This window comes from Ascaphus truei, chromosome 4 (assembly GCF_040206685.1).
Source record: "Ascaphus truei isolate aAscTru1 chromosome 4, aAscTru1.hap1, whole genome shotgun sequence".
Lineage (NCBI taxonomy): Eukaryota > Metazoa > Chordata > Amphibia > Anura > Ascaphidae > Ascaphus > Ascaphus truei.
The window spans coordinates 363,935,245-363,954,373 of record NC_134486.1 but is presented as its reverse complement, the minus strand read 5'-3'; the positions used below and the strand labels follow the sequence as shown (position 1 = coordinate 363,954,373).

The window sequence follows — 19,129 nt, the reverse complement described above, 5'->3', positions numbered from 1 at the left end:
CCTTCCTCGCAGAAATGTGTAAAAGAATTACTTCAAAGGGTATGATTTCATTGATCCCAAAATGAAGTGTCTCCCATTCACTGTTTAAATGGTGTTTACAAGCCTGACTATACCTGTAAGACTAAACAGCCGAAGTAAAGATGCACCAAGACACTCCCAACCTATTAAAAACATCTTCCATGTATGGTGTGGCATAGCAGACAGGACATCCCGTCTCTGTGAAAGTATAAAAATCCCTGTCTCTTAGCAAGGTAAAGCCAAATGGAATGAAGACCATGAACCCGATTGAAACCTCGCTGTACCACAGGAATCTAAGAACACTGGGGTTCTTGCTGGACGATAAGATTAAACCCTAAATCTCAGGGTTTAAGAATACCGTCTCCGGGCGCAGGGTATCATTATTTCTATGGGCGCCGACAGGGTGTGTGGAAGCACCTGTTTCCCCGGTCACTGCAACACAGCCAATGCCTCCTTCCCCCTGCATGTTTCCCTGCCACAGTGTGAAGCAGCTCACACACAGGCAAGCCCTATTCCACCCCCCAGGTAAAAGAGTTTGTGTACGGGTGTTGTGATTGTGTTGTGTGTGTTGTGAATGCAAGTGTATAAAATTATAACTGCAATTCAGGCTCAAGAAATGTCCTCAAAAGTAATAACAAACTGCACACATCACAGACACTCCAACAACTCAAATGACACAGGTCTGACTGTACTTCCAATGGGTGATTTTTTCTATTAGTAAACCAGGTGTTACTTTTGTTCAAGGCGAACATCTTTATAAAATCCTTTCTCATACATGGCTCTGTGTACCAGGTGCAATACATCATACTGTCACACCATTCCGCTGTACAGTGTCTTTAAAAAAAAAAAAACTTTATTATTTTATTTTTTACTATGGGGAAAAAAAATAAATATCGGATCTTCAATTAATGTGTTTTTCTTTAACCTAGCTCAATCTCTCCAATATTAATCTTTACGTATTAATCTACTGAAAACAAAAAACAAAAAAAAACGCATTTTTCCTCATAAAAATAAATAAATCCCAATTGGCTTCAAATTGGGATTTTTTATCTGAAGGTTCCCATTGGACTATATAGAATATGGCCCTAAATGGTGATAAAAACACCTGAAATATTGCAATAAAGGAACAATGGGAATGGAACTTCACATATTCTTACTGTTTCACTCAATTTACTATGTGCAGATGTTACAGACGATGGACACCCAGCAGTAGTAAGGCTTGAACACAAAGCAAGGCGACATTTGGAGCATTCCAAGACCGAAGACAAAAAAATGTAGGGAAAGCATCAATTGGGTGCATGATTAGCATTCAAAGCACAAGGCAACAACAAAGAAGAGTATAGCGAGTACAGTGATCATTTTATTTCAGCTTAGGTGCAGTCTCACAGAAGGCCAAAGATGGTTTGTGGGCTGTGATACCAACAGATCAATCGTACAAGGTTGACTTGTGCATAAGCTTGAGACTTTAGGAGGGGCTCTTCACCATAAGGGGTTAAAAAGTGAACAAACAATAATGATATGATTAATAGGCGAAAACCTGGTTATTGATGCCTTATTTAAAAAAATATATATTATATACACACACATTTTTGAAAGGTTTATCCTGGAAATCTTTGCAACCATTATCTCCTGAATTCTAGAGTGCTTTTTCCAGCCCTTGTGTTTACATTTTCTCGTATATGTCGACATTTTCAAAGCTGGTTGTTCGACAAAATGTGAAAGTACATACACTTTTCATTATCATTGAGGTGGAAAAAACAAAGGTTGGCCACTCATCCTTTATTTTTAGAGTTCCCACTAGAAAAGAAAATGCAATCCCTGGAAAGATTGAAAACGGCTTAGTTTGATTTTAAGGCATGAGTCACCAAGATTTAGCACATTAAACATATCATTAGACCTCATAAGTCATACACGGTAACAACCCGTCAGCCCCTGCACACACGCGACACAGGAGTGCAGTGTGTTGTGCGCTATGCTGTGAGCCTCTGGGCTAAATTTGCACAATAATAATTTTCCATTAAATGTATGTAAAAGAAAAAAAAAAAAAGTAGACAGATTTAATACATACAAGACAATAAAATAAGGTAAAACTTTACATACTATAGAATAGTGCAATATACTTTTTAAATAAGCCATCTCAAATTCCCTTTGATAAATGTACAGGGTGGATTCATCAATGTTGTTTTACCCTGGTTGCGTGGTTGCGGGTGTGAACTCTGTTTTAAGTCGAAATTTACAACTTCTGGACATGGGTTATTTTTTTTAATTTTTTTTATTCGATTACAATATAAACTGTAAACACTGACCGACACGAGAGAAAAGGCAGAATTGAGTTACAAGATTGTCCAAGCTTTAAAATAAAGTTTCCACCATAGGATTGTACAACATTGATAAATTCCCAGTGATTTTACAAGATATTTGCTGTGCTATTTCCCTTTCTCCAAGGGTCTTATTCAATATAAACACTCGCATATGCCCTTATCCCAGCGCTGAGAATATTCACATCTGAAAATAGCCATTTATTTATTTTCTGGTCTGCTCTACAACCCCCCCCACGGTCATCACATAAGTCCTAATTTTTGAAAAAACAAGAAATATTATTTATACAAAAAAATAGTTATAAAAAGTAGAGAAAATATCTCATTCTACTTTTAAACCACGATACAGGCTCACTTGGACACAAACCCGATTATTGCCAGGTTCTGCTGCGAGGCCAGTAACTTACATTTTATAAATGTGTATAATAAGTCAGAATTTGTGTAACGCAGTGTCAAACTGGATAGGGAAGGAACCCTTATTGGAAAGAAAAAGAAAAAACAAAAATGTGGCTTGACATTGTATAAAAAAATTTGCATTGTTAAATCTTTGTGTTTTGAGTCAATGGTGCTTCAGAACATGTGTGAAAAGGCTTGACGTGAGTCTTTTCGCTCATGCACTTTTTACACCGATGCAGGCGTGGATACGAGCATGCTTAAAGAAGGGCCGGCATTTCTTGTTTTGTCCGAAGCAGCGATTCTGTTCAACTTCCCAACTTCTGTCTGCCAGGTAGGTATTTTCTTGGTGGTCAAGTGCCGCCTCGCATGCTTGGTCAAGTGATCGCTCCGCATAAATCTGCGGTCACACACCGGGCAAGCGAACTTCTTCTCGCCTGTGTGAGTTCTCCGATGGCGGGACAGTTCATCTGAGCGTGCAAACTTCTTATCGCAGCCTTCCCAGTTACAGCTGAAAGGCTTTTCTCCTGCAAGAAGAAGAAGAAAACAGTCCATGAGCACTTTGCCCAATTGTTTGGTCAGAGAAAAAATATAGCGGTGAACGAGGGAATAAATCAGGGGTTTCTAAACTGGATATTTGGAGAAACAGCTGCGGCCGTTTGGATTCGTTTATTAACCGCTTTGCATACAGAGTGGCCTGAAATGCAGCAAAGGTTTCATTACCAACCTAAGGGCTCATACAGGGTTGCAGCCAAAGAATCAACAAGGGGGATCTTACGAGACACTGTATGGACCAAGCTCCCTAAAAATTAGCCACTTCTGCTTCTAGTCATATACAGTACCAAGATAAATGTCCTATTAGTGGCTGATTAGCGGTCCTAGAAAGAGCAGATCCACATCTTGCCTTTATACTGATTTGCAAACAATACTATACAATGTTTCACTTGTTGTGAAAACAACTCAAATATTAACCAACTTTTGCACGGTATTAATACAAAACAAGACATTTGAGTTTTTAACTGTCGGGTGACAGCACAATTCATGTCAGTGAAATTAAGGTGTACAAATATCGGAGAACAGCAGGTATCCGCTCACCCCTGAAGTTCAGTCGAACAAAACGCGCGTCAGGTAGTAGTGACATCATGTTTCAGAGCGACAGAGTGATTTATGAGTCTAGTTAATAGAGCAGTTATAGCAGGGCAGCTATATACAAATATATTAGAGAAATGATCTGCAGGTGTACGGATACAATGCAGACTACTTAGGGAGAAGTTATAACACGATTAAGCTCCATGCAGCACATAGGTCCGATATTACGATTAGTTATTGAGATAGTGTTGTGGTCCTGTGTATACATTGTGTGAGCACCATTTGTAATTCAGCACTGTTTATGGTTATTTGTTGTTCTCACTTTCATCACCTAAATATCACTTCCTTCCACTCGAGGTTGGCTTTATATAATTGATCCCTTCAGGACTTTCCTACTAGCACTTAACACATTAGTACTCTAGGATTGTGTGTGTGATGCAGATCCCATGTCACACTGTCTGCCCTTACGCTGTGGACTATCATGCTAGTCATACAGTCGCTGCTCCATTAGCTTTAACATTTTATTTTCACCCTCTCCTAGTTTCTGTTACTTAATAATTAAAAGTTATAGTTTATCTTGCGTAGGTTCCTGAGTGCATCATATGTGGAACCCTTCTTTATAACAATGAATCGCTCTAGTAGTTCCTGGATAGCATTCCTCAAGCACGTGTTTTCATATGAAGCTTTGTAGGCCACCCTCTTTCAGTGTATCATTTCTATGTATTCTAGAAGCTTCGATGACTTTGGTGCTACCTAGAAAATGTGGCATGTTCCCGCTGAACGGTTTGTCATTTGAGTTATCACGGTATTCAGAAAGAATCTGAAACCCTCTGAAACCGTTAGGAAAATGCCAAAACCGTACAGCGAAGCAGCAAAGTGATCTCAGATTTTTTCCAAGTTCTCCCCGTGCAATGTTCTTGCAACCTGAGCTGTACAGGGAGATACGCCTCTCCCTGCACAGCTCTCACAGGCGATCGCAGTGATTTTATTCAAATACTAGTGTGCGGGGAGCAGGGGGTCTCCAGAGCAGAACCGCGTTGATTTCAGGTTCGGCGACCCCATGCTTCCTGAGTTACAGGCCCCGGTATGGGGTGCCGGTATCGCCTATACGTTTAAATGTCCAGGTCATGTGACGCGGGAGATTTAAACATTGCATGAGGATACCGGCACCCCATAACTGAGCCTGTAACTCAGGAAGCAGGGGGTCTCCGGACCTGAAATCAATGCTGTTCAGCTCAGGAGACCCCTAGCTCCCTTACACTAGTACTAGAATTAAAATAAAAAAAGCTTCATTACATTAGCGGTTAGCCACAAAGGCAATGAAGGGGTTAAACCTGGAAAGCCTGTTTATTGGGGGCAGAGGGAGTGGATGAAGGGGGTAGTTGCTGCTGGGTGGGTGGTTAGGTCTGCCGGGAAGGTTGCGGGAGGAGGTAACCCCTTCACTACCACAGCGCTGGGAACCGCCATGGTAATGAAGGGGTAAACCACCTCTGCTACCCAGCCGGTAGGCCTAAAACACCCACCATGGGCCAAATACCACCTTCTCCCACCCCCGCTACCCACAATAAACCTGGCACTGATAGGCAACCCCTTCATTGCCTTAGCGGTTAGCCGCTAAGGTTATGAAGCTGCTTGTAAATGTATTTGAATTGCATCGGATGGAAGTCGGGGGTCTCTGGTGCTGGTATTAATGTGCATCAGCTCCGGAGACTCCCGGCATCAATCCGATACAGGAAAAATGCTGCACTCAGATCCCATCTCGTGACCCAGTGGGCTGGAGAGACGAATCTTCGATATCGCAATTCCAGGGCTCCGATAATCTAATCGGAGCTACTAGAATAGCCACTTTTGAGAAAAAATGCGAGTTTGAACTTTTTAGCAGCTCCCGCGCGATGTGTTGGAGCATCACAACACACTCCAACCAACTAACATTTCTAGGGAAGAGATACTATCGGAGCTCTCTCAGATGCAGATCTCAACCTTGGTTGCCTTTTAAATTCCTCCAATTCAAATAAAACCCATCAAATAAAACGCCTTGTTTTTTTTTTACATTATTACTCATGTTGGCGGTTACTGTGCGTTTGTAGGCACCCTACGAAATCAACATATCAGACATGGCAGCTGATTGAGGCTACTTTAAGTTTTCCAATAGGAAAGAGGTTAAGGCGACTAAAGGTGTAAAGAAATACTGCTCCAAAGAAGCAGTGCTCCTCTACAAATGCCTGTATCTGTTAATGTCATGTTAGTATTAATTATACTTTTGTATTACAAGTCACCCTCTGGCCCTGTTTAAACATTAAAGAACCTAACTGCCTGGATGAACTATTCCAATGGGTTTTGTCATAAGTTATAGGTGGGTAACAGGCAAACTCAACATGGAATATATGTAGGTTTTTTAGGGAGCCAGAACTAAGAAATAATCAATATCATAAACACACACGTTCTCTTTCACATGCCTCACCTGTGTGCGTGCGAAGGTGTGCTTTGAGGTGAGAACTTTTGAAGTAGGTCTTCCTGCAGCTGGGAAAATTGCAGACATAGTTACGCCTTCTGGAGAAGTCCATTTGCGGAGGGCTGCACTGCCCTGAAGCGATAAACACGGGGGCAGGTGCAAGAGGCAGTAACTTGGTGTTCCCTACAGTCATTAGAGTCTGTGAGCACTGGTGAGGTTGGTGCGTGACTGTTCCTTGAGGGAGGACGAACATGACAGTGCCCTGAGACATAGGAGTCCCCATGAGCACTGACTGGGAGATCGGTGCTGCCTGGGGCAGGATCGGCTTAACAGTACTGCAAACAGGCTGAACAGGGGGCCTTATGAAGGCGGAAATAACACCCGCTTGTCCACTAACTGGAATCATCTGGCAAAGAACTGAAGGACTGGAAACAGGAACAGACATGAACTGGTTAACGTCATTTGAGTGATCAAGTTCACATTTAATTGGCGAGTGCATCTGTGCGTTAACCAGCTGCTGGCTGCCGGCGTTTCTGTTAGGAAAGGAATTAATGGACTGAGGAAGGTGCAGGGGTGAGGAGTTCCTAATCAGGCTCTCCGAGGGATGTGTGTCCTTGTTGGGTTTGCATTGTTTGACTTCCCACCTCTGTAGGGAGGTGCTGTCACCGGGTGTCAATGGAGGCACAGGAATGCAGTGGAAAGCAGGGCTGTCGGCTGTGTGGCGTATCACGCTCGTGGCCATCGCCCTGCATGGCTGAGGACTGTCAGACACTTCTGGCCCTTGAGAAGACAGTCTGTGGACACTTGAAACCAATGGTCTGAACGTGTTTGCAGAGGCGACTGAACATCGCGAGCTGTTCGACATGACGGTCGCCGGCTTGGAATACGTGGCGTGGGAGGCAGCCGGGAGCGTTGTGCACGGTTCCACAAAATCAGGGCTGTGTGGTGGAGTCATGCACTGGAAAGCAAAATAATGTCAAATGTTAAATACAATAAATCAGGTCATCATCAATAGTTCAGCCTCTCCTAAAGAGCTCCATTTTAGTCTCCCGGACACTTCAAATTTGAAAATACATATTTAAAAATAAAAACAGTGTTGCAAAGAGCAAGAATAGATCTTTTAAAAGTACAAAAATGCCGATCTGTGTGATATATTATATATACATACACACACACACACACACACACACACACACACACACACACACACTTTATACACACACCAATATTGATTTTTCTTTGATACATACGGTACAGTTGTTTGGCCCAGAATCGTACCACATTTGCCTTGATATCTATGGGCCTACATTGTTAGTTTTGCCCTTATCTTTGCTTGCTAAGTAACTATGGTGCGATCATTAGTCAAACAAATATGCTTGAAATCGGTGCTCTCGGAAAAATGCAGCTCATTCTGCCAATAAATGAAACCGTTACTTTAAAGCAGTGTTTTTTAACCAGGGTGGCGGGGAACCCTGCTGTGTCGCGACCTTCTGCCAGGGGTACCACGGCCCCAAAAGAAAAAAAAAAACTCTGCTGGCTGCTCAATGGGCACATCCCACAATGCCTGGAGACGTGGCGGCTGCCACGCTTCTCTCTCTCCCCAGCACAGAGGGCAGAACGGGAGCCTCTCCATCTCGACAGTGCAGTACATGCTCGTTGGGCAGCTCACATGCTTAAAGTGTGTGTTGGAAGATGGGAGGGAAGGAGTGAGGGCTTTGCAATGGGAGGAGGGAGAGGAGAATGCTTGGTGTGGGGTGGAGGAAGGCGCGTGGTGTTGAACAAGCGATATTTATGATTAAGAGGGTGAGTGTGCTGTCTGAGCAGAGATCAATGTGGAGTGTGTGTTGATTAAAAGGGGAGTATGATGTGTGATGGTGAATGTAGTTATTTTTTTTTTGTTTATTCTGCTTCATTGAACGGCCCCCTTAAATAGCGTGAGTATCAATCATTGCTGTACCGTCTGAACATTTGTAACATTTTATTTAACATTTAGGATGTATAATAGGTTTTCAGCCAACATTGGACAAGCCATGTCTAAGCATACGAACGATAAATACTACCAAAACCAAATGGCACACCTGCTTTTGGGACAGAGAATGCAGGACATGGATATCCCTATGTTGCAGTCTTTAGGATTAAATTATAAAGCAGTTCCTAGAAGATTCATAACACCAGCTTGCCGTTATAATGTATCATTTACATCACTATCCCTTTAACCACAATAGTTGTTATCTCTATTACTGGAGCTAGGAGTGCAGCTTAAGACCTCAATTATACCAGAAACTGCAGAGCGATCCGGTGACGTTATCGTAGTGACGTCGCCAGGCGACATGTGCACATGCAATAGCGATTTGTAGCACTACTGCAGAGGAGACGTGCAGTTATTTTGTTTAAGATGCACTGTGATTGGCCGTGCGAATCATGTGACGCGGGCGTCGCCTGTGAAAAACAATCTCAAATCTCTTCATGAGACAGAAGCGTTGCAGTTCATTGCGGCGCTTATGTCGCAACTGGTATGTGCGCTTTCATTGGATTTTATTGTTTTGAAGCTGCACGGCGTCGCCAGCGATTTCTGGTATAATCACAGCCCAAGGCTGAGGCCCCTGTGTCGGCGCTGCACGTGCGTCTGCCAGGCTGGCGGCGCGTGCAGCTGTGATGAGCTGCAGGGGGAAAGGGAAAGACGGCCCTGACGCCACCCGGCAGGATCGCCCTCATTGGCTGAGTCATGGAACGAATGCTGCACAGATTAAAGCATTTATTGAAACAAACAAAACATGGTCATTTTATGAAAGGTTTATTGCCACACAGACTATATTACAAACCGAATAGAAAATAGTTTGAAAGATTTTTGTGAATAAGCCCCTTTGCTTTGCAGGTCCAGTTGACACAAAGTAATGGGTTTAAAGCTAATAAGGCAAATGTGACCCCACATAACCTAGCTTAATAGCAAGATCTCAGAAGGGAGAAGGTTACGATAGCAAATTGAGGAAGCAAACAGCACAGCCAGGAAAACATCATGCAACGGTCTTAAATTAAATTTTAAAAAATGTCCCCTCTACTACTTTAGAAGTATTGTATCTGTCAGGGCCCACGCCCAGGGACTGCTGCATTCCTGGCAGATCATGAACAGTCAGCTGTGCAGGTTACAGTACAAACTCCCTTATACTATATATAAGAAGTCACCTGTCCCTCACCTCGGGGCTTCACAACTTTTCATTCTACCTGGCTGGAGCAGGTTGTTTTGCCCTGGTTTCTGCACCTGTTATTTTGCCCTGGTTTCTGCACCTGTTATTTTGCCCTGGTTTCTGCACCTGTTATTGTTTTCTCGTGTTCTTGCCCTTTAGTAATAAACTAGTTATTGCCTTTAGCTTGCCTTGCTCAGTCTTTGCGCCAATCCTGCTCTTCTCCTGGTTCCAGTCCGGTATCCTGTGTCCAGTTTCTTGTGTTCTCCTTTGTTCCTGCCTTGACTTTGGATCCGAACTCTTGCTCCAGCTTTCTGCTGCACCCCTGGTTCAATCTACACTTTGTACTCTCCCAGTGGATTTTCCCCCTGCAGACCTGTAAGTTTGTCAAGCCTTGAGGTGAAGGACAGGTGGCTTCTTATATATAGGCTGAGGGAGTATGTGTTCATGCATCCTGACACTCCAAGGTGGCTTCAGTGTTAACGATACCTGTGATGTCATCCGAGTCCTTCTATGATGCTATCAAATCAGAGCTTTCAGGGACACTACTTCGGAAGTACTGAACTCGTCCTTCTTGCCTTCGTTACTAGAACTGTCAGAGGTTGTAGTCGCAAAGGAACGATCTTGCCTCAAGTCTGCCACCCGTTAGAGATGGTCTCGCTTCAAATCTGTTACCCATAAGCGAGAGATTTACGTCAAGTCCACTAACCGTCAATGACGTTTTTTCTTTAAGTCTGATACCTGTCAGAGACGGTCCTGTTTCAAGTCTGCTACCCGTCAGAGACGGTCCTGTTTCAAGTCTGCTACCCGTCAGAGACGGTCCTGTTTCAAGAGGTGCATATGCTGTAATGCTATGGCACCAAGATCCCTGGTGAAGGTCTTTCCCACATGCTTCCACCCCGTAGAGGGGGCGGTACTGTCAAGACCCCCACACAGGGACTGCTGCATTCCTGGCAGCTCGTTAAGTCAGCTGTGCAGGATACAGCACACACTTCTACTTTATAAGAAGCCACCTGTCCCTCACCTCAAGGCAGCACAACTTTCATTCTACCTGGCTGGAGCAGGTTGTGTTGCTGCTTGTTTCTGCCCCTGTTATTGTGTTCTTGCCCTTTAGTAGCAAACAAGTTATTGCCTCGAGCTTGCCTTGCTCCAATCCGGCTCTTATCCTGGTTCCAGTCCAGTATCCGGTGTCCTCCTTTATTCCTCCCCCGACTTTGGATCCGGACTCTTGCTCCATCTTTCTGCTGCACCCCTGGTTAAATCTACACTTTGTACTCTCCCCGTGGATTTGCCCCCTGCAGACCTGATGGTATTAATTTCTGCCAATCATCAATCAATCAATCAATTATCAACCCTTTTGCAAATATATACGGGGGCCACGTGTTTTGAAAGTTAGGAGTTTTTATATCAAACGGTATACTAACCGTCAGTTCTACAGAACCACTACTGATCGCCAAAACTGCAATTTTTCTTCGTATGCACAAGTGGCATCACAAGGGCTATGTAAAAATAAAGGATTTGAGTATATATGTCCACAACTGTTTGGCGTTTGTTACGGCGTGCACTAATTAATTCTTTAAAGGGGTAGTCCCTACTGGGACCAAAGTGTAGTAATGGCAGTGACACGTTTAAGAGGTTACACCTGGGTACGTGATGCCTTTTTTAATTTTTAAATCTGACACTTAAGTGTTTTAAAATCATTTTAAAATTAGGTTTGTAAACATGGTGAGCGGGGGAAATGGGAGGGGTGTAATTTCCTCTGGCTACTTACTCCCTTTTGTTGGACAGTGACATCAGACAAGAGTTTGCACAGCCAAGGCCACCCTCCCCCCCTATCTATATTGGCCAGAAGGACAAGCAGAGAGTAACTAAAACACTTGGTTGACACACACTTCCCCATTCAGAGGCCCCTTAGAAATACAATTAGTCATTCATTTTTCAGAGACACAAAAGAAGCAACTTCTTTGCGTTCAGCTCTGTCAATTTAGTTTAAGGATCGTTAGATTTTTTTTAATTTATTGTTTTTACAAACGGCCATTTTTTTGGATGGATACGTGGGATTGCACGTTCAAATATCAGGACCCCTTCAATATTGTTCTGTTTTCCCCACTAAATTAAATGCAAACCGGTCAACGTTCTCTTATTTGGTGTTAGTTTTACGGATCTTTAGCATTTGCTTTCTCAGACTTCTATGGAGCCTCGCTGGTAAAAATCAACAACGTTTCTATTGAAGTGTCATTTTGATTTTTTTTATTATCCAAAATGCTCAAATCTCGCTTATTTTGGTACTTTGAGGTTGGCATCTCCGACACAATGGTTCAGATTAATTTAACTCTGCTGGATATTCTTGGTCAATACAAAGGAGCCTCTACAGCAGCAAAGGAAGCCAACCACCATTTACATATACATAATAATATGTACTTTCTTTAAGGGGCACTCAGGAAAGAACAGTCAGACAATTTATGAGTTGCATTAATATGTTGCAATACGTAACTGTTCTGAAAAGAAAACAACAAATCACAATACTGGTATTTATGTATTTTAATTTTTATTTTTTAGAGGCCCTAAAACTACTTGACATTCACTTTTCTCTGTAACAATGAAACACTGGAAGAATATCCAAACGAAACACGATCCATATATATGTGATGTTGATTGCATGCAGCAGGCCTTGCTGGCACTTAAAGCCATGACATACACACACACACACACACACACACACACACACACACACACATTAATAATATGTAGATGCATTTATTCTTACCAGGGTAGAGAGAGAGTGGTAATCTTTAGGCAGCGGAGGTGCAGGCTCACACTGCATGGTAAAATCGGAGGAGTCAGAAGCGGGAGTGAGCGGCCTCATCTTCAAGACGTCACCTTTCTGCGATCTCTGACCCCATGAGCTCATACACACCAGGGCTTCAACCGCTTCAATGTCGTTCTGTTCTAAGGTGCTACATGTAGACCTCTCGCTGTCATGTCGTTTCCGTCCCAGTATGGACTCACAGATGTCCATGAAGTCGAACTACGGAGAATCAGAGATTTAAATCCACATGTTAATGAGAGTTCAACATGTCTGTCTTAAAGGTGCAATAGTTGTACAGACCCTCCAGCAGGGCACATGAAAAAAAGGTACTGTACACTTTAGCTCCTCTGTCAAAGTGAGGTACATGAGCTTACAAGCAAGTGAACGCCATCTATGAAGGTGCTGTATCACAGGTAATATATTATATGTAAAGATCATGTCTTTACCAATAGTGCACCTTTATTCCTGGAGTTATTTGAATATACATAAAATATAAGTAGTTATACATTCCCTATACAACGGCTGATCATTTATCAAATCAGTCATTGATCTGCAAAGTGCAGTAATGAGCTGAAGGTTCTGAGCTTCAACCGATGGGAGACGAGCAGTGGAGTTCTCCTCTGCCCCAGATTGAGGCAGACACAGGTACAATGGATACAGAGCATAAGAAATAGGTACAGTGCCTGCTAAATTAAGTCATGAGTGAACAAAAAGATACAATATTTAGGAGCCAGGCAGAATTTTTAGTTGAGGGCTGCGTACCGGCTGCCCCACAGTCAGCAGCTCTGTGTCACACTGTATCTGTGACACACTGACACACTGACACACTCCTCCCCCAATTTTTTATTTATATTTATAAATGTCTGAATAGAGCGCTCCGCCTCCCTCCCCCAGCCTTTGCACACCTCGGACACTTGCTCTGTGCCCCCCGTCCTCGCGCAGGCCACACTGAGCAGCGCGACAGTGAGCCCCTAATCCCGCTTAGCGGTCCCGCTATAAAAGCATGCTGGGAGCGCGGTTACCGGTCGTGGCAGTGACTGAGGGGCACTGCGCGCAGCACAAGCTCCAAGTGGCCACTGATTGGGCCACCTGTGCTGAAGCAGGGATATCCTGAAAACCTGACCTGTTGGTGGCCCTTGAGGACTGCAGTTGCACCACCCTTGCTTTAAGACCAATGCAAACAAAACAAAAAAAAAGGTGTCTGCGTACAAGAGCCAAAAACAATAATAATTAAAAAAAGGCTGTAAAGTAAACAACATGTTTTGGTTATGGTTAGCAAGTTACATTATCAGACCATCAATAAAGCACTTTTACATTTTATGGCTGCACTGCAAGAGAATTTATTTGGAAGCTTAAAATAATGATGTCAGCAGCACCAGCAGACAACAAGAGAGAGAATGCCTGCTCACAGCCGTGTAATGTTCACAGCACATGCAGCTCTACACGTCCTCAGGTGACCTGTATCAACATGGCACTGCCGAGTGCTACAATTCAAGGATTCTCTTATCAGAGATTCAGGCATCTTCTTGTCCTTTATCACTGATAATCACACACAGCTCGTGTTCGAATCAGGTGGGGGCCCTTGACAATTCTTGGCAAACACACATTTTGTGGACGCAACCTTTCAACAAAAGCTGATTGTGCTTTCCAGATACGATATTTTTATTTTTATTTTCTCTCCTTATCTCTGCTGCAGCCTGAAGATTCGGTTATATGTTCATTAGCATTTATTTTCAAGATGCCGCTGGGATCTACGGTGCAGCAGAACTGGGATGAGAGACAATCGCTTAACATGTAAATTGTTACCATGTGTACATATGTTTAACCGGTCATTGCCTCACAAGCGTTCAGCGAACAATCATTTTTGCCACAGGTCGATTTGGCAGTGGGTGCAGATAATGTAGAGAAGGGTCATGAGGTTTGTCGAGATAGGGGAAGAAAGGGATGGGCCAGTCACCCATAACATGCGACCTTTGAGTCTTATCCAGAAAACAAACAGGGGCTTTCAGAGCTAATGCGCAGTCTCAATAAAAGGAGAAACATACAATGGTGATGAAAAGTAGGTAAGATATGAAGATAAATGAACATGCTTAATGCAGTGTTTTTCAACAGGGGTTCCTAGGAACCCTTGGGTTCCCCAGGCATCCCTAAAGGATTCGTAGCAATTAGAAAATGCAATGCTTCTGATCTTAGACGCGCTATTAGAGAGGGTTGGGGTTCCTTACAATGCATCTGATCTCAAACGTGCCATTAGACAGGGTTGGGGTTCCTTACAATGCATCTGATCTCAGACGCGCTATTACAGAGGGTTGGGGTTCCTCAAAATGCAGTTAATAATTACAAAGAGGGGTTCCCAATATGATGCACTCAAGAGCCTCCACTAGATGAAAATAAAATATAACTTTAAATTATTATTAAATAAAACAATACAGGAGAGAACTAAAATAAAATGTTAAGAGCTAATGGAGCATGTAAACATGATAGAGTCCAAGGCGTAAGGGCAGAGGGTGTGGCATAGGGTCTGAGTCACACAAGAAATATCCTAGAGGGCTATTGTGCTAGTAAGAAAGTCCTGAAGGGATAAGGGATATGAAGTGTTAAACCAACATCAAGTGGAATACAAATAATATTTAAGTGATTGGTGTGAGAAAAAAAAACAAATAACCATAAAGGTGCTGAGTTACAAATAGTGCTCACATAACGTGTATGCACAGGACCACACCATCTAAATAACTATTCATTATATCGGATCTATGTACTGTAATGATTTTATAACTGCTCCCTAAGTAGTAGTAGTAGTAGCAGCAGAAGAAGCAGCAGCTTGTGTGTGTATATATATATATATATATATATATATATACATATACATATACATATACATATACATATATATATATATATATATATATATATATATATATATATATATATATATATATATATATATATATATATATATATATATATGCCCTACTATGCTGCTGTGTTAGCTAGACTTAAAAAAAAATCTCTCTTATCTCTCCGAGACATGCGTCTGTCACACTCATCACATCTGATGTCACTGCTACCACGACACGCGTTTCGTTCAACTGAACTTCTTTGGGAGTGGGGAAAAAGTTCACCCCCAAAGAAGTTCAGTCGAACGAAGCGCGCGTCGGATATTAGCGACATCTGATGTGGTGACGTCATGAGTGCGACAGACGCATGTCTCGGAGAGATAGTGATTTTTTTTTTATAGTCTAGCTAGTACAGAAGGCATAGTAGGGAGTTCTATAGATGAATATGTGATAGAACTAGATAGATATATCAAGACTAGTTAGGGAGCCGTTATAATATCATTAAGCTCCGTGCAGTACATAGATCCGATAATCAATAGTTATTTTTGACGTCACGTGGCCCCATCACGAAGACATGACGTCACATGACACCGCGTCGTCGTTGCCATAGCGACACATCACACCAGCCATCTGAATAAAGGTAAGAAGAGTTGCAGAGGCCTCAAGCGATCGCCCGGCATTTAATGTTAATGCCATGGGGACGAGCGTGGGGCCTCTGCCATTGCCGCGCCCCCCTGAACACTCCAGCGTCCCCCAGTTTGCGCACCCCTGCCCTATTCCACACTCTGCCCTTAAACCCTGGACTCTTATCATGTTAGTCATACAGTTTTCACTGCTCTATTAGTTTTTAACATTTTATTTTAGTTCTCTCCTGCATTGTTTTATTCAATCATAATTAAAAGTTATATTTTATTTTCATCTAGTGGAGGCTCTTCAGTGCATCACATGGGGAACCCCTCTTTGTAATTATTAACTGTTCTAATAGTTCCCGGATAGCACCCCTCCAGTACGTATATATTTATATCCAGCTGAGCAGGAGCCCCTCTATCAGTGTATTCCTTACAATGCATTTTGTTCTCAGAGACTATCAAGAGAGGTTGGGGATCCTCAGAATTTCACAATATAATGATAGGATTCCTTCCTTAACAAAAAAAAGTTAAAAAAAAACACTGGCCTAGTGGTACCAATAATCACCAATAAACTTTTCTGTGCTCGTGTTTCACTACACCGACTGTCTTGATCATTTACCGGGAGTTTGACTATTTAAACTACACGCGCTTAATCTTTATAAACATATTTCATCAGTTCCAACAGACCCACTAATTTTAGGTGAACTGCTACATTCTTCGATGGATCTGTCCTACTTTGTTCCACATCTATTGTTTGGTTACAACAGGGTCAGCACACTAAATTTGAATCACTATTAATAAAAAGGCAAGAGGGGGGGTGGGGGGAGGAGAGATTTTGTTTACAGAAACCACTCCCTGCTCACTCCCATAACAACCCCGGCTGCCACCCTCCCCTCCCCCCTGTCTGATGAGAATGATGTTGTTTTTCAATTTCAGGTTAGGAGGAGGAAGCTGAGAAGTTGATGCTGACAGTAGCACTGCCCCACCCCAAATGTGTTGGGGGAGGTGCATTAAGCAAATCTACTACTACCACCCCTCCCCGTATCCCACCCCTCCTGTACTCCACAGAGGGTGGGGCTTTGCAGTCCAAATATAGCTCCATGGGACGTCATGCATTAAAATAGCCATGTGAGGTGGGCAGGGCATGTGCTGGGGAGGAGGAGGAGGAGGAGGAGGAGGAGGAGTGTGAAGGAAGCTACTGGGGGCAGGATTTTTTTTTTCTTGCTCAAAGACCATCCAAAAAAAAAACAGATCTGGTGGGGAGGAGGCAGAGCGTTTGTTACCCCACTTCATTGCCTCGATTGGCTCTGTAGCATCCTCTGGCACAAAAGGAGTTAATGTGTTGCCTGCTCTCAGATCTGATTTTGCAGGAGCAGCTGATAATCTTCGTATTATGAGCAAGAACAGACCAACATCCCTCCCCACAGATTGCACATAGAAACAGCAGAGGCTTATTCATGTGCAGAGATGTGCTCCCCTAACTACCCACAGATACACCAACACGTCCCTTACTGCCCCCATATCTACTATCATTAGTAGATACGCATCAGAGATGCTGGCATGTGTTAAATAAATAAATATATATTTTTACATAGTGACTGAGCACAAACAGCAAACACAATATTTCCACGAACCAGCCACTCAAATATGTGAATACCAAAAATAGCATCATTGTACCAAACGCTGCAATATTTAAACTATCGAATACACTGATATATTTAAGGTATGCATACAAGTGGCATAGAGCCGGCTACTGTCATGATGTTTATGTACCATCTATATATATACAAGAATAATAATACATACAGTACTCTTTATGTAGAGCTATGCAGTGACAGAAGAAGGTTTCCATACACCTAACAATAGCTCTTTTTTTGAGATGCACTGTTAACACTACAGAAGGAATGATTGGGCACAGCAGAGGGGGGCTACTTACAGCTGGTGAGTCCTGCATGTCTGAAGTGGATACATGCAGCATGGTGCAGGTCTGCCTGTTACACTGTAACAAAGGATGAAGGTGCAGCAGCCGGTCCTGGTGCCGCCTGCCTGAGCCAGGCTGCTCATCAGCAATAACAAGCTCCCCTTCTTTGCATTGGGGATGTACCTCGTCATCTTGCATGCACGGGGAGGGCTGGCTCCAGCATGCACACACACACAGAGAGGAGGAGGAGGGGGGGCGCGGAGGCAAGGTGAGGACATAGCACTCTATGAGAGGGGGGAGACCGCCGGCCAATCACAGCGTAGCCGGCCTCTCTTCCAGCCAATAGGAGACGCCCGGGGAGCGTGATCGGCGCGTGAAGCCGGCATGCTGCGGGGAGGGAGGGGGCGGGGACGTTCCCAGTGACTCGGCGGCTGAGTTTGTCAGAGGCCGGGTGAACTGAGAGCGGGAAACTAGGGGAAAGGTCGCTCGGCGGAGGGAGGGAGGAGGAGTAGGGAAGCAGGGAGGGGATGTCTGGGGGAGAGCCCGCCTGCAGGCTCGCGCTGAAAAGTCACTGTGCAACGGTCAAACAAAAGCGCCAGTAAAATGCCTGCGTTTCTATATCATCTGTTTACAGCAGAGAGCTCAGCTGAACTCGGTTACCCCACAGAAATAGGCCTGTATGTAATGCAGGAACTATTTTTGCTGTACATACAAAATCAGTAACACATATATGACCACAATGTAAAAATGTATTGAGGGGAGCTATGGTAACACACCCAACACACCTACAGTACTTACAGCCCCCATGGGGCTAAACTTGCCAAATTCTCCGTCATTCAGGACGTGAAACGTCAATGTGAAACAGGGTTGCCACTTTTTACTGAAAGCTAAGGCTGCATTTTTAGTTAGGGCGACGGCGACGCGACCGCGTGACGTCAGCTGTCACTGTCCCTACAGCGTTTCCTACACTATGGTGCAGGAGACAAGAGGGCGTGGCGGAGGCGTGGCCGTCTGCTGTTCGCCCTCATTGGCTGAACCGCTCACGTGCCACTGATGTCACGGGCCGATCGCTGAAGATGTCAAAATCCTTTGACTTCCAGCAACCGCATGACGTCAGCTGTCGTGGTCACGCCCACTATGGGCACCCGCGACTGATCGCATGTACTTGCTACGGCGCTGCACAACGTCACAGTTGCCGTAGCCAGTACTATAAACGCAGCCTTACCTGGAGACATTTAAAAATTTAGCGCTTACCTTCGTCTCCAGGCATTCGCTGACATCCTCCCGGCATCTCCCTCTGCAACGTGTCGCATTGCCATGACATACAGCAGGGCCCCGCTTCTCGGCACTCTGCTTTTCGGCGATCCGCCGATATGGCGGTGTCGAGAAGGGGGCCGCCATGTCGCCGTCATGTCCACGCATGCGTAGAACGGGCCGGCCAGGGGTCGCGCATGCGCAGAATGGAGGGATTTCCTTCTGTC

At 43.9% G+C, this 19,129-nt stretch overlaps 1 protein-coding gene across 1 annotated transcript; it reads right to left on the bottom strand.

The window, feature by feature from the left end:
* Nucleotides 1–1,360: 1,360 nt before the first annotated feature.
* On the bottom strand, nucleotides 1,361–17,890 carry KLF11 (KLF transcription factor 11). Its single transcript, XM_075598348.1, has 4 exons — nucleotides 17,664–17,890; nucleotides 12,220–12,480; nucleotides 6,280–7,228; nucleotides 1,361–3,256 (listed from the first exon to the last, which is right to left on the bottom strand). The coding sequence occupies exons 1-4, from the start codon at nucleotides 17,844–17,846 to the stop codon at nucleotides 2,958–2,960; spliced, it is 1,692 nt and encodes a 563-aa protein (XP_075454463.1). The 5' UTR covers nucleotides 17,847–17,890; the 3' UTR covers nucleotides 1,361–2,957.
* Between the last annotated feature and the right edge of the window lie 1,239 nt (nucleotides 17,891–19,129).

What these genes read in the sequence shown, in the direction of transcription:
- KLF11 (XM_075598348.1), bottom strand. Translation starts at nt 17,846, where the DNA reads ATGCAAGATGACGAGGTACATCCCCAATGCAAAGAAGGGGAGCTTGTT. An exon ending in ACCACTCTCTCTCTACCCTG is followed by an intron (nt 7,229 to 12,219) that starts GTAAGAATAAAT and finishes TTTGCTTTCCAG; the next exon opens with TGCATGACTCCACCACACAG. An exon ending in ACACCTTCGCACGCACACAG is followed by an intron (nt 3,257 to 6,279) that starts GTGAGGCATGTG and finishes TTCTTCTTGCAG; the next exon opens with GAGAAAAGCCTTTCAGCTGT.